At 40.1% G+C, this 16063-nt stretch overlaps 1 protein-coding gene across 1 annotated transcript in view; it reads right to left on the reverse strand.

Annotated features, from left to right (window-relative positions):
• The window catches only part of CDHR1 (cadherin related family member 1), a 197256-nt gene that overhangs the window by 110953 nt on the left and 70240 nt on the right, over positions 1-16063 (reverse strand). The window contains exons 10-12 of the mRNA XM_056530930.1: positions 6966-7109; positions 3552-3630; positions 2376-2476 (exon numbers count right to left, since the gene is read on the reverse strand). Coding sequence (XP_056386905.1) covers positions 2376-2476; positions 3552-3630; positions 6966-7109 — 324 coding nt within the window. The remainder of the gene's footprint in view (positions 1-2375; positions 2477-3551; positions 3631-6965; positions 7110-16063) is intronic.

A 16063-nucleotide genomic window follows, 5' to 3' on the forward strand; every position in this document is an offset into this window, starting at 1 on the left:
ACAGTACTAATCACTTGCAATACAAAAAGCACATAGTACTAATCACTGAGAAATACTTGTATTAATGTACTTATCACTGATCCACCATGTTTCCCTACAGACACAGACATGTAGTAACATACAAGTCCTGTATTTCCCTTCATAGGGGTAGAGTAGGTGTAGCTTAGCTACATCTGGAGAGGAGGGTGTGAAGCAGGAGGAGAACTGTAATGTAAGTACTGCTGACGCTTGTGACCTGGATGTGACATTATCAGGAAGTTCCATATGTAAACAAACAATCACACATCAGAAAAGCAGCAACAGAGGATGCTCAGGGACATAAAGGCAAAAAAGTTGGAGGAAACACCTAGGGTCTGCGGCGAATTTTTCGCAGCAGAAATTACGCAGCGGAAAATCTGCTGCAGACATTCGACAAGAGCCAGCCCCCTTTCAAATACGCAGTGGGAAACCAGCAAATAAATCCGCCCGTGTGAACATACCCTAACAGGTGTGTACAACAGTAATGCAGCCATAGCTTTGGCTGCATTTTGCAGTTTGAATGATCATAAAAATTGCTTTTAACAGCAATTTTTAGAATCATACAAACTTCTAGAATGCAGGCAAAGTATGGCTGCATTACTATTGTACACACCTGTTACACACTATTGTTAGGTTAAGGGGGTAAAAATTTCCAACCATAGCGCATTAAATGGCTTGCTCTGATACTTAGATTAACAGTGATTTTTCCACTGAAATGATACTTATACAAAGACATTGTTACAAGAGGCGCATTGACACTCCATCATTAGAGTTAATTATATAATATATATATATAATAATTATATAATATATTTATCATATAATCATTTTCTTGGCATTTGCATATTTCTACTGCGTTTCATTATGCATCAGATACATAAGGATAAAAAAGAGAATATATAACCTTATTGGTACGCACGTATATTACTATGTATGTTATGTCGGAGATGTTATATTTCCTTAATTTTTTTTTTTTTCTGTTTTCCTTTTGGTTTGGTTAAACAACTGCCTATCTTATATGTAAGATCAATAATCAAGTCTACTTATATGCAGTAAACAACTGTTAGCTGTGTTTGTCTTCACACGATAAGTTGACAGCTGCGTCTGTCCTTTATACCTGTTTATGTTTTTCTACTAAAATTCAATAAAAAACTATTGAAAGTAAATGGCTAGCTCTAGGTTAAAAAGAAAAAAGAAAGGGTTTTTGTTTTTGCATACAGAGTACCACTCCCATTCATGGATTGCACCCACAGCGGTGCTGTTTTCACAACAAATACGGATGAGTTGTGTTATCAGACACAACCAGTTAACAAAAATGTTTTTTTTTCCTAAGAATAAAATGTCAAACTGATCTATACTACTTTTTTTTTTTACAGTTTACGCTGCAAAGTTAATGCAAAATAGGGCAAAAGTCATTTTTCATGCCAGAAAACTACATTTAACGCTAGGTTCACACTACGGAATTTCCGCCTGCAATTCCGCTTTGAAATTGTATGCAGAAATTCCGCTTTCAAAAATGTATACTGTAGTGAATGGGTTTCCGTTGACAAATTCACACTTCGGAATTTGTGAAGCGGAATATGAACGGAAAATCCCCATGAAATATTCCGCCTGAAGAATGGCGTTGCTCATTCTTCAAGCGGAAATACTTGCGGAACACATTGCAGTCTATTGGAGACGGCAGTGTCCGCACGGTCCTAGCGCCAACTGATTCAGTCGATGCTGGCCGCACTCGGAATCTCTGGGCAGAAATTTTCTGGCCGGAGATTCAGCAGTGTGAACCTAGCCTAAGCCTAGCCTAAAACTTTTTTTTTATATGTCAACTAGCTCAAGAAAGTTAAACAGATTTGAACATTACTTCTATTTTAAAAAATCCTTTCAGTACTTATGAGCTGCTGAATTTGAGTTGTTTTTTCCTGTCTAAGTGCTCTCTGATAACACCTGTCTTGGGAACTGTCCAGAGTAGAAGCACATCCCCATAGCAAACCTCTTCTACTCTGTGCAGTTCCCGAGACAAGCAGAGATGTCAGCAGAGAGCACTGTTGCCAGACAGAAAAGAACAACTCAACTTCAGCAGCTGATAATTATTGGAAGGATTACGATTTTTTAATAGAAGTAATTTACAAATCTGGAGCCAGTTGATATAAAAACATTTTTTTTTTTCCTGGAATACCCCTTTCAGTTTACTTGGACAATTCCTGTAGAAAAAAGAAAGTAGATATCAAAGTGAAAAATTCTAACAATTTTACGTTACCCATTTATCTGACAGTCCTTTGTAAGTCTCAGAACACACAATATATTGAACATTTTTAGACTATAATGTGAAATACAAGGTAGTCTAGAAAAAAAAACTAAACCTGGATCTTCAGCTCATATACTTCTTTCTTCAGTTCATTGGGATTTTTAATGACAGTGACTGCACCAGTAATATTGTTTATATCAAAAGCTCCATCAGCTCCTGTAAATAATGGCAAAAAGTTTGGTCATTATATATATTACATACATACGAATACGAGTGCCAGACACCAGCAGCACACAAACTTAGTGAAAAAAAGGTGAAGGTTTATTGCATCGTTCCAATGTTACAGAAGCAACGTTTCTGCGACCTCATGTTGCCATTCTCAAGCTTGTTTGCTTCTGGTGTCTGCCATTCATATACAAGTGTGGACCCCTCACCAAGGTCCCTAACCAGCGTGCACCATCTACAACAATATAAACTTTAGTTTTGCTGCTCTTCTGGGAATATATATATATATATATATATATATATATATATATATATACATTCATTTTTTTAGATACAAAGATATTACTTTGTAGTGATGTGCAGTTACTTTAGCAAGTGCTGTAATATTTGTTATCATATTTTATAACTTCTCATAAAATTGTGCCTTATTGTTAGAACATGCTAACCAAGATGACAACCAATATTGCTGCATTTCCTGTTGTCATTCTACTACAATTGACACCACCTGAAAACAGGGTCAACGACAGCATCCATGAAGTACATTACAAACTAAATTTACAACACAACCTGTGCGCACTAAAGATGAGATTTAATTCAATAGATTTTGCTTGAATCAGGCCGTCAAATTTGTTTTGGATTCAACCCCAGTTTGGATTTGGACTTAAACTACCTGGGCCAAGTGCAATGTGCCTGGCCTAGGGTGTGTGAAAAATTAGGTGGGGATACATAGCATCGCTGCTTAACTCCATGGGCCATACTGTAAGCAGCAGTGCATACCACATCACTGTTTACTTTAGAGGAGCAGGTACTCCTGTCAAAATGTCAGGAGTCCCTGCTCTCTGCATCGTTTCCATGGCACCCTAAGCTAGGGTACAATGGAAACTATGTACTGTGCAAAGGAAACAAACTGTGTGGGGATGCACAGCATTGCATCTTTAGCTTTATTCCTTTGGCCCAGAGAAATAAACCAGCAATATATATATATATATATATATATATATATATATATATATATATTATTATTATTTTCATATTTTTTTTATACCATCTCTAATTTTTTTCTTACCATCCAAGAGTGAATACTCTATAATGTTGGGATTTCCTCTGTCCCCATCAAAAGCAGTCACAGTAAGTATTTCTGATCCCTAGTAAAAATAAATAAATATTCTTTGAAGTTCTAAAATTTTATTTATGTTTACTTCTTATATAACATGCATGTGCCTGATTATATAGACAAAGAATTTTTCCAGGACTTTAAAGAGAATCTGTTAACCCTGTACCAAATATGGAGCTACAGATCCCGGTTAGAGATGAGCGAACCGAATCTGGCAAACCCAGATTCAAACCGAACATTAGGATTTTACCGGTTTGGTTCACACGAGAAGATAAATGGCGCGGAAAACCTGAAAGCATGTTTTTTTGGTGGATGGAAGAAGAAGGGCAGACAGGGGGTGGTGAGATTATGTAGGGGAAGCAGCAGATCACATTATAACCCAGGTCTATCATGTGATTTGCTGTTTACTGTGTCAATCAAGCACAAAGGCCAATAGGACACAGCCAGGAACACAGATAAAATAGCACTGATGTCACAAACAGCGTCCAAAGATACAGAATATAGAGAGGAAATAGGGACAGTCAGTGATTAGAAAGAGAGAGATAAAGATTAGAAAGACAGACCGTGTGTGTGTGTGAACAGGATTCAATCCCAGTACAAGAAGAATCCTATCGGGGCTCCCATACATCAAAACAACATATAAGGAGGGGACATTTTAATCACAGCCTCTAAAGGGCTCATCTTTTCCTACCACAAATCCACAGCCTTTTTCAAGGCTCATACCTGCATATACCTGAATTGAATAGTGTTCTTGAACCAGCTCCAGTGAGGTGAATTGATCTGTGCCACCCACCCACAAAGCGTATTCAAGTGGCACCTATATACTTATAGGGCATGTCAACACAGTAGTGAATATAATAAAATTCCGCAAACACCTTCAGTACGCATTGTGCTATCATCCCTTCCACCCAAAAAGCGTGTTTAAGTTACACGTATTTAGTCTGTAGTGTTAAGCGGTTCTAGTGCATTTAATATTGTTCCACTAAAAACTTTAGTACTCATTGTACTGTCATCTCTGCCAGTCAAAAAGCATGTTGAATTTACATGTATGTAGTCTGTATTGTTAATAAAGGTCTTTTGCATTTCATATTGTTCCGCAAGCACAATCAGTACTGACAGTGTTTGCGGAACTGTTTTTGCGAAACAAACACCATCAGTACTCATTGTGCTGTCCTCTCTGCCAGTCTAAAAGCATGTCCTCCAGACAACAGTATTCTCCCAGTCACCCTGTTGTAGTGTGCCTCAATTCGTACCTGGCCAAGTTGTTGGAGGCGAAGGCCCTCCGATACCTTCTTGTTGACTCCATGGCCCTCAGGCAACCAATAGGGTGTAGCCAGCCCAGGTGGCGCATACCTAGTCGCCATTATTTTGCAAAGAATGCCGTCCCCGCTTTGCACAGTCATGTGGCAGAGAGGGTGGGCTACTCCATGTACTTGTCTGTTTGCAGAACAGTGCATGAAACGGTTGATACATGGAGTAATAGCTATGGCCATGGGCAATACATGTCCGAAGAAAAGTTTTGCTCCATTGCTGTGGTCTCAGTGTGATTCCCAAGCCAGGCCTGGGCCACCTGGCTGGGGCAAAGTTAACATTTATTGTGTTTGCTTTTGCAAACACCCTTCGGCCCGCTAGCTCTGCTGGCCACATTAAAATAGCTTTTTTTATTGCATTTTCTTTTGCAAACCCTTTGCGGCCAGCAAGGGCTGCAGGCCAAATTGAAATAGATTTTAGAGGTTTCTCATCCTGCCGTATGCAGGCTACTACACCTTTCTCCAGTAAACCACTGTGACACGCTGAAGGTTGCTATTGCACCCTCCCTACAGCCAGGCCTGGGTCACCTGGCTGGCCAAATTTGAATAAATGTTAATGGTTTCTTGACCTGTTGCTGTACGTAGGCTACTACAACTTCCTCCAGTAAACCACTGTGACATGCTGAAGGTTGCATTTGCAACCTCCCTCCCTCCGGCCAGCCAGGCCTAGGTCACCTGGCTGGCAAATTTTTAATTGATTTTAATGCTTTCTCAACCTGCTACTGTACGTAGGCTATCACAACTTCCTCCAGTAAACCACTTTGACATGCTGAAGGTTGCTATTGCAACCTCCCTCCAGCTAGAAGGGCCTGGGTCACCTGGCTGGCCAAATATGAATTAATTTTAAAGGTGTCTCAACCTGCTGCTTTACACAGACTACTACAACTTCCTCCAGCAAGCCACTATGACATGTTCTACTGGTAGTTTCAGCCAGGTCTATGAGTGCTGCAGCCTCTTCATATTAAGGGACTCTGTAGCTTACACCCTCCCCCCTCCCAAAAAATAAAAATAAAAAAATCTGTAATTTTTATGTTCCTACTCAGAGGCATTCCATCTGTACGCCTATTTAGCTCACAAATGTATTGGAAAGGACTACTTAGATTCTTAGGCTCCTTTCACACTATAAAATTCATCCGTTTTAAAGATCCGTTTAATGTTCCGTTAGGAAAACACTTAATATTGGCCATTAAATGGCCGTTACACAATCCCATATGGCCATTACAAAATTTCCCAAAATAGTGCATGCACTATTTCTTCCGTTCTTTCTCCCATGCAAAAATTACACCCGTTATTAATAACGGGCTATGACGGGTTAAAACAGATAATTTAAAAATCCCAAAGACTGTAAATGGGATTTTGTAATGGTCTTTTAACAGACGATTTTAAGGGTTTTCATAATGGAACATTACTGATGCATTTTATAGTGTGAAAGGAGCCTTACAATTGCAGGCTTACAGTGGGAAAATGCAAGTAAGTATTACAGATTTGGAATCAGCATATTTTAGCCAATTTACTGATGATTTTAGTTTAGTGGCGGTGGGAGGGGTTTTCTGTACTTGACAGTGTCTCTCAGGGACATGCACAGACATTTGGGGGGTTATAGTGAAAAAAGGGCACTTCTGATAACTATTTATTTAAATGCCCACATAATGAAGCCATACTGCCCAGTAGCTCTCAGTGAGCTACTGCTCCATTAGGTTAGTGGCGATGTGGGGTTCAGAAACATAAAATAATGGCTACCGGACAATATATTACTACTATGATAATATCGCCATACTGAGAAGGCCACTTTTAGGAGGGCCATCAAATGGACAGGGGCTCAGGCCCCCTGTCTAGTCAACCTGTGCATTTGCTTTAGTCCTGTGACCTCATAGGGGTGCTGGGTGTTTTACCCCCACTTATCTGAGATTGGTGGCATATCCTAATGATTGGCCATCAGTATTAAAGTCCTGAAAAAAATTGAAATGATTTAAGTAATAAAAGTTTATATTGCTCTGAAAGATAATCAGATCTAAAGCACACACTTCTTAAACCAAAATGGGAACAAAAACCTTACCAGTATAGTATCCTCATATACATAACCATAGTATGGTGTTCCTACAAACACTGGTGGTGAGTCTTGCACATCTTCAACATTAATGGTCACTGTTGTAGTAGATGTTAAAACTTGGTACTTGCCACGTAGTTTTCCCCCTCCATCCTTTAAGACGCAATAAACTGTATTACTTAAACAAACATTCAGGGCAAATAGAGGCAAATGTTTTAAATTTATAAATGGATAATTTTAAACAAAAAAGTATGCTGTCTAAGAAACAGACATGTATGATATAACCTCACACAGCACAGGAAATAATCCCATAAACATTTTATGGTAAAACATAGTGCTGGATAGTAATGTTTTGCAAAGTTTTTCTCATTTACTTCCATGAATCGGAACTAACGTGAGTCTAATTTTCCTACTACAGGTAAACTAAGCCTAATTTCATAACATTTAATGTAAAAAATTTGAACAGCGGGAAGAAGGAAGTCTAAATGTTAAAGTCTGAAGTCTTCATGTAACTGCACCATCAATGCAAATGAAACCCAAATCCCAGGTCTAAAAAGCAGAACACTGTGATTGTATCTAGTATAACCAGTAACATAGTTCTCATTAAAAACTTTGAATGGACAGAAGGCAGTATATGTTTAAACTCATTTTCCTCACAGCACCTTCCTGACTAAACTTTATAATTCCCACTGTCTTGTTTCAGGTATATTTCTCTATATTGTGGGAGATTAGCTTCATATAACCAATCCAATAGCAGCAAAATAAGAGAGACAGTGACACAGTAGTGATGCTTATACAGGGCTTTTCCTTTTTCAGAAACAAATACAGCCCAAAAAAAACAAATACAACCTTTACACTCAGGCATAAACACAAAATAAATCCAGCTTGTCAAGTGCTAACTATACAGACAATCTTCTGTCTTTAAAGGTGACTTACAACCAGCCATCCAACAAAACACCCAACAAAGGTGTCACTCATAGAGGTAAATGTCTGCTTTTGAGGCTGAAGCCTTCTGGAATAAAGCTCCCATCAGAGGGTCAGGTTTCTTTTAGCCTCACTAGCAAACTGACTATCACCTTATTTTAAGGTCCAGTGACAGGATGTTTTCAGCACTTGTGCTGATACGGGCTAGTCTGAAAAGCTGGACTGGCCCAGCAAGGGGGGGGGGGGGGGGTGAAAGGTCCAACTGCCAAATCTATGTTTAATTCCACAAAAATCCAGGCCCGTTAGCAGGACTTACCAAAAGTCTCTAGCAAGCTAAGTCTTGCCAGAGATTTAAGGATCTCTGGATTACCCATACCTCACCCAGCTTTCCTTGGATGAGATATGCCCTTCCTAAAACCTGGTGTCTACATGTGACAGGTACCTTGAGGAACTATAGCAATTCTTGCCACTGTCTCACAATATATAATATTTTATTTTCTCTTTTTATAGTACTGTACATTGATTTTGGTGCTTTAGTTATATATACATTTTTTTAAAATTTCTGTGAAGTTTGACCTCCTAAGAAACCTTCTTATGTGTAACATGGGGCATGGAGCAAACCAATAGGGCTCCAGGTCTCTGGAGCAAGTTAAAAAAATATTGTATCTAGTAGGTCATATATAGATTAGGTATGGGTGCAGGAGATAGATAGATAGAGAGAAAAAGTTCTCACATGGCAGTCGAATAATGTTTTTTGAAGCATTTCTTGACTGCATCAGCTACCACATTCAGTTTATAAGTGGAGGTTAGCTGAAACAGTTAACCTAATTTGTGGGAGGAGTCTGGTCTTTATATACCCACCTGATCCTGTCGCCAGCATGCCAGATGTCTTTGCACCGGATGCTGTGGTTTTGGCGGGAGGTTTGATTGCATATGTCGCAGAGAGGCACTGTTTGCTAGCCTAACTATGATGCAGGGAATATGGTAATGTGTTAAGGTACCTTTCACGCTGCAGGCTGTGAAGTAGCTACATCTCGCTCCTACAATATGCAGTAAGCACATGTAGCTGTGCAGGCTCCAGCCCTGGCCTGCTGGCCGTGAGGTAATTTGCATATTTCAGCTTGAGGTTAACTCTTTCCTGCCTCAGTTTCTTAGTCTGCAAAGATCACTGATAGGAAGGTCACAGCTGTGGCTTATACAAATAATTGACTGCAGCAGGAGGATGTGTTTGGGCTGACAGAGCAGTACAGGCTGCTGAATCTCCAGGTGTTGGGGGGGCCTCCATATTTTGGTGTTGTTTTAACTGTTCTTACATTAACAAGATTATTTTTCCTTCATATGTGACCTGGTGTAAACCAGTTTCATGCTCACAACCGTTCTCCATTCTGTCCCCTCGCTGGAGTCTCTCCTGCTGCGTCTCCCCATCTGTGCGCTCTTTTATGCTGCAGCCTAGGACCAATCTCTATCTCAGACATGTCATCGATTATAGGCCATGTATAAATTGTCATTATACATTGTACTGTTATACATCACCAGTGCATTTATTTACTGTGTTTGTCAGTTATATGTACACCACATATACACTTATGTTACTTATCGTAGATACATCATATGTCTCTATACTGTTTTATGTTACCAATCTTATAACTTCTATAGTTTATAATTACATACACGTAGTCATGTATGGGTTATGTCACCATAGAATATACTGTGCGCCCACCTGATACATCAGCAGATGTTTCATAGCTTTATTGTCACATTTGTCTTGGTTTTTAGTTATGTCACGTTAGGCTTTCATTAATGTATGCAGGTCAGGTTTTTCAAGCTGTCACAGCATGACTCTCATGGTTCTCAGGTCTAGTATGTTAGGCTGTTATCATGGCATTGCTTTTACATTTACTCATGTGGGAGGTCAGGTGTGATAGGATGTCCTTGCTGACATTACCACATGGTTCTCCACACTTATGTTTCCTTACAGCGTTCTGTGTTTCGTTACCATACACGCCATGTTTTCCTGCATTTATCACGCATACAGTTCACACAAGATAACACGTATTCATTTCAACCAGGATACTGACATCACTTGGCTTCCTGTGTCACGGCTACATTCTACACAACTACACCACCATGATTGCGTTTCCACTCGGTTGCAACAGCAGGTAACAAGCAAAACCGCGTACTGCCATACGTTCCCACACAGTATACCACGCCTACCTTCCACATAGTGTTCCTTGCTGATATCGCACACAGTATACCACGCCTGCATTCAACTGTGTATTACTCAGGTTCCCATTCAGTGTACGTGCATATGTTTCCCTAGCGGTGTAACATGTACATCTTCCTTCAACGTGACCTGCATATGTTTCTTACAGTATTGTTTTCATGGCTTGTGGTTATGTTTTTCATGTTCAGCGCTGTCATGTTACTCTTATGTTTCTCATTGAACATGATTCATTCTACCCCATAATGTTCACACTATAGCAGGCACATTACGCATAAAATTATGTATACCTTTCTGGAGCTGTCACATTGTACATACATGACTGTGACATTTATGCTACAATAGTTCCGGTGGCATGTGTTACCTGAGCTGATACCATGCTTCACGTTATATTGGTTTGCAGTACCAGACATTGATACCATAGCGTATGTACTGTGCTTGTTTGGTATAGTTGATTTACTGGGCTTTTTGTTAATATAGCCGATGCTGTGTTACGTTTCCATAGCTGTCATGTGGTGCATTAATGTCCCTATTGTGGTCAAACGGTGCTTATGTTACTATAACTGATAATTTGCATTACATAACAAGTGTCTATATGCTATGCGTTAGTGTTAATTAACTGATATACGGTACATTAATGTTACTTGGGGCTTATGTTACTGTAGCAGATATACTGGGCATTTTACATGATTTTAGCTGACATATGGGCCTATGTTCTATTGCTGGTAATTGCGTTTTACTGTGGCTTATATATACGGTGTATACAGTATACAGTGTATACAGTGTATACAGTGGTTAATTTAGCTGTTCTGTTGAACATTAATGTTGTTCAGTGTTTACACTACTCTAAGCTTATATACAGGGCTTTGTTGTTTTCGGAGATGTTATACGGTGCTTACATTACTTCAAGTGATATACCATGCTTCAACGTTAACGGTTCTCTTCAGTGTCACATACGTACGGTTACCTTCAGTGTCACATACATACGGTTACCTTCAGTGTCACATACATACGGTTAACTTCAGTGTCACATACATACGGTTACCTGCAGTGTCACATACATACGGTTACCTGCAGTGTGACATGCATACATTTCCCTACAGGGTAATACATGCATACAGTTCCTTACAGTATACGTTTCATAGTTATTCTCCCATTCTTTTGTTTCAGCTGTCACGTTATGTACGCTTGGTTGTTTTACCTCTTAGCGCCATACGTTCAGTGTGGTTGAAGGCTGATTGCTATCGTCAATCCGTAAAGCCTCATCTTTATAGTTTAGTTTCTGGTCATTATACACGCCTTGTTACAGCAAGGTTGACCTCACCGTTCCAGGTAAGCTTTAAGTTGTCACTTTACATGCCTTTTGTACGTCACACGCTCCCATGAGAGAGAAGCCTCATATCGTTGTCATTCCTTTGTATATTATAAATGTTCTCATTTGGGGCAGATTGTATCGTCAATCCACAAGCCTCTTGTTGTCTTTTGTCCGTACGTTACACACGCCCCTGTTAGAGGCAGATAGCTCATGTTATACGGTGCTTACGTTACTTCAAGGGATATACCATGCGTCAACATTAACGGTTCCCTATAGTGGTACATATATATGGTTCCCTACAGGGTAATACGCATACAGTTCCTTACAGTGTACGTCTCCTAGTTTATTGTCCCCATCTGTTGTTTCAGCTCTTTTGTTTCATCTTACTTTATGTTGCTTTAAGTCTTAGCGCTATGTGTTCGATGTGGTTGGAGGCTAAATGCTGTCGTGAATCCGTAAAGCTTCATCTTTATAGTTTCCTTTTTGGTCATTACATACACCTTGTTACAGCCAGTTTGACCTCGCCATTTCAGGTAAGCTTTAAGTTGTCACTTTATATGCCTTTCGTACGTCACACGCTCCCGTGAGAGAGAGGCTGCCCGACAATCCTCGAGCCTCATATCGTTGTCATTCCTTTGTACATTAGAAATGTTCTCATTGGGGGCAGATTGTATCATCAATCCACGAGCCTCTTGTCGTCTTTTGTTTTGTATGTTACATATGCCCTGTTAGAGGCAGATAGCTTATGTTATACAGTGCTTATGTTACTTCAAGTGATATACCATGTTTCAACGTTAACGGTTCACTACAGTTTGATATACATATGGTTCCCTACAGGGTATTTAATACGCATACAGTTCCTTAGAGTGTAAGTTTCATAGTTTGTTGTCCCCTTCTGTTTCAGTTCTTTTGTTTCAGCTTACGCTATGTACTCTAGGTTGTTTTACCGCTTAGCGCTATGCATTCGGTGTGGTTGGAGGCTGATTGCTGTCGTCAATCCGTAAAGCTTCATCTTTATAGTTTTCTTTTTGGTCATTACAAACGCCTTGTTACAGTCAGTTCGACCTTGCCATTCCAGGTAAGTGTTAAGCTGCCTCTTTGCATGCCTTTCGTACATCACATGTCCCTGGGAGAGAGAGACTGCCTGACAATCCTCGAGCCTTCGTATTGTTGTCATTCCTTTGTACATTACAAATGTTCTTGTTTGGGGCAGATTGTATCCTCAATCCACGAGCCTCTTGTCATTTGTTTTTGTACGTTACTTACGCCCCTGTTAGAGGCAGATTGCTTGACAATCAACGAGCCTCATGATGTTTCCGTTTCTATGTTTCATGCGATTTTGTCCGAGGCAGATTGCACTGTCAGTCCACGAGCCTCATGTTGTTTCCGTTTCTGCGTTTCATACGATTCTGTCTGAGGCAGTTTCAGTCCACGAGCCTCATGTTGTTGCCATCTCTATCTTGCTCTTATGTTTGTTACTATGTGTCTGATTGTGGTCTTAGTTGTACACGTCTTAGTGTTAAGTCCTTTAATGTCGGTTCAGCTTGTTCATGTCTTGTCGTGTGTACCTGTTGGGAAATTTGCCCTTATCAGTCTTTGTAACTTGCTGGTCATGTATATTTTCTTTTGCAATAAGCCTCAGAGCATAGCAGTAATAATCTTCTTTACACCTGCAAGTATGTGGAGACTACCTTACTGGTACACGAAACCTCAGGTTAAGTATGTTATATCCTTTTATGTTTTTTCTATGTGGGTCTGTTGTTGTCACTTTATGTATGGCATGGTTCAATAGGATTACTTATATGTGTAGCTCGGGACACTTTTCAAATCTTCCTCTTCTGGCACTACCTATCTAAATACCTACTGACGTTTGTGTTTTGGCCACTTTTCTAACTGACTCATTGTACCTTCTGTCTATCTAGCACTTCGACATTTTCTATATTTGACACTTGGGTTACCTCTATCCATGCGCACCCTGGAAGTACCATCCTGGTAGGTGCTATGGGTCTAGTAGTGCCAAGTGGCATATCTAGAAATGTATCTTGGCTTCGGCTCCATAACAGCTGCGCCAGCTTCTGGGTAGGGGCTTCGCTTTGTCAGTTATCACTTAGATGTTAAGTAAGTTAAGGGCACTGTTCCATTGACACGTTCCAACCTCTGGCTGTTAACTGGAGTATTTTGTCTGTTATCTTGGGTTCATATGACGTAGGTTATGCTTAACCATTAATTCATGTATTACCTAACTGAGGTATTTTTGCCCCCTTCTCTAGGATACCCTTCACGGCCACCCAGGCACACCCCAGGCCTAATTATTCATGCAAGTGGTACCCTACTTACGGTACATATAAGAATCTGACCACAAGTGGAGGTTAGCTGAAACAGTTAACCTAATTTGTGGGAGGAGTCTGGTCTTTATATACCCACCTGATCCACACAGGTGCTGTCGCCAGCAGGCAAGATGTCCCCACCCTCCCTTCCCCTTTTTTTTCTACAGTCACTCTCAGGGTATCCCCCTTCTCTAGGATACCCTTCACGGCCACCCAGGCACACCCCAGGCCTAATTATTCATGCAAGTGGTACCCTACTTACGGTACATATAAGAATCCGACCACAAATAGGTTTGCAACATTAAATTAGTTATAAGGATATTCAATTTTTTAGGCAAATATCTACCAATCCTGTTCAAAGCATATTATAAAAACCTGTTCAGAGGAAAGTTGCTGAGTTGTCCATAGCAACCAATCAGATCGCTTCTTCAATTTTTAGAGGCCTTTTTCAAAAATAAAAGATGCAATCTGATTGGTTGCTATGGACAACTCAGCAACTTTTCCTCTAGACATGTTTTGATAAATCTCCCCATAAGTGTTCTTTTACAGGAGTGTAATTTCTTTAGACGTAGTTAAGAAGTGCATAAAAAACAACACAATTCAACTGCTATGTGAGAAACACTTCCTTAGGGTATTTTTCCACGTTTGTTCACTGGACAGTTAAAGGAGTTTTCCTGAGGGAAAAAAATCTGATCAACCTGTTTTGGAAAGTTTTACAGGTTTGTAAATACATTACTTATCAGCTGGAAGTTGTGTAGTTCTTTCAAATCTGACATACAGCTCCCTGCTGCCACCTCTTTTCATTTTTTGATTTTGTGATAGTCTGGGGGGGAAGGGTATATGGGGTGTAGCTGTGCAGTGACTAAAGGGTGTCTGGTTAACCCTTTCTATTCGTGACGCCAGAGTGAGGGCTCCTCTGTAATGCTTGTCCTACCGCCACCCTTCCCAAGAGCGATAGGGAGGTATAGAATAATTGAATGTCCACAACCGGAGAATTTGCTGAAAACAGTCAGAACTTTAGTGAAGATTTTATGCAAACTTCATAACCGCAACAGTCTCTATACAGGCAAAGTCTCTTTAGAGATTGACAGTGGTTGGGGACTTAAGCATTTTAGAATCCGTAGATTGATATGCGCTGTTCCACTGGATTTAGGGAATCTCATTTCGGTCCAGTAGTCACGCTAGCTTTAGCGGGGATTTAGTTGAGGACTCACGGTTTAGTTTGGCTGAGGCCGGCAGGTTTTCTGGCCTAACTTGTCTTTGAAAGTTGCACAGATCCATCCTGCTAGTCTGGCATCCGCGAGAGCAGCAACCCAAGAGAGTGATAATTGGCTAAAGATCCCTTATATGGGCAGGGGCTGGAATAGAGCTAATTGTTCCAATACTTCTGCCAATCATCTTTACAAAGGGTTATGGGTAACATGTGACCCAAGTACCTCCAAAGGTCCTCCAACATACCACGGAGGAATTAACATAGTCACGTGACCGAAGGTCCTGCGACACTAACAAGGTAAGCACACTAATATGTATTATATTAAATATACACATTATCAAATATATACACACAAACATCATAAAGTTAGAAAAGGAGGAGGTGACTAAGGGCTGTCCCACCTGGGGGACCCTACCTGAACGTAGTAACTCTGACTTTGGGGACCACCATGCAAGGTACGGTATGCAATACGGTACCGGGACACCACAAATTGTCCAGAGCAGGGTAGTTTTGTTTTAGTAGTATTGCTCCAGCTCTGGACAGTTCTCAACATGACAGAGGTTGCAATACAAAGCATGGAAAGACCTACATGACTTCCTCTGGGGCATATAACAGCTAAGTACTGAAATCTTTTAAGTAGAGGGAATTTACAAATCTGTATAAATTAATAGCACCAGTTCAGTTGAGAATATTTGTTTACCTCTGGAATACCCCCCTTCTTACATACTTACTACCACATGCTTCCTCTGGATGTTGGCATTATTTGACCAAACTCACCAACTTGTCCTTCAAAATGCTCCTGCTTAACTTTTCCATCATATTTTAAGCTATCAGGTTTTTGATGAAAAACGGATTTCTCAAAACCTGACTAAACTGTATCAAAATGTGTGTACAAATTCCAACCCGTATACAGTTAAAAACCGTATACGGTTTGAAAAATGATGTCCGGTTGCATCCGTTTTTTAAGAAAAAAACGTATACATTTTCAACTTTTCACTCCTTTTTGAATAAGGTTTCACTTGTTTGATTGAAATTCCAAGAAAAAAAAACTGTGCAAAGTCAAAAAACATATGGTGAAAACCGGATAGAATCGTATGCACATACGGT

This window comes from Hyla sarda, chromosome 7 (assembly GCF_029499605.1).
Source record: "Hyla sarda isolate aHylSar1 chromosome 7, aHylSar1.hap1, whole genome shotgun sequence".
Taxonomy (NCBI): Eukaryota; Metazoa; Chordata; class Amphibia; order Anura; family Hylidae; genus Hyla; species Hyla sarda.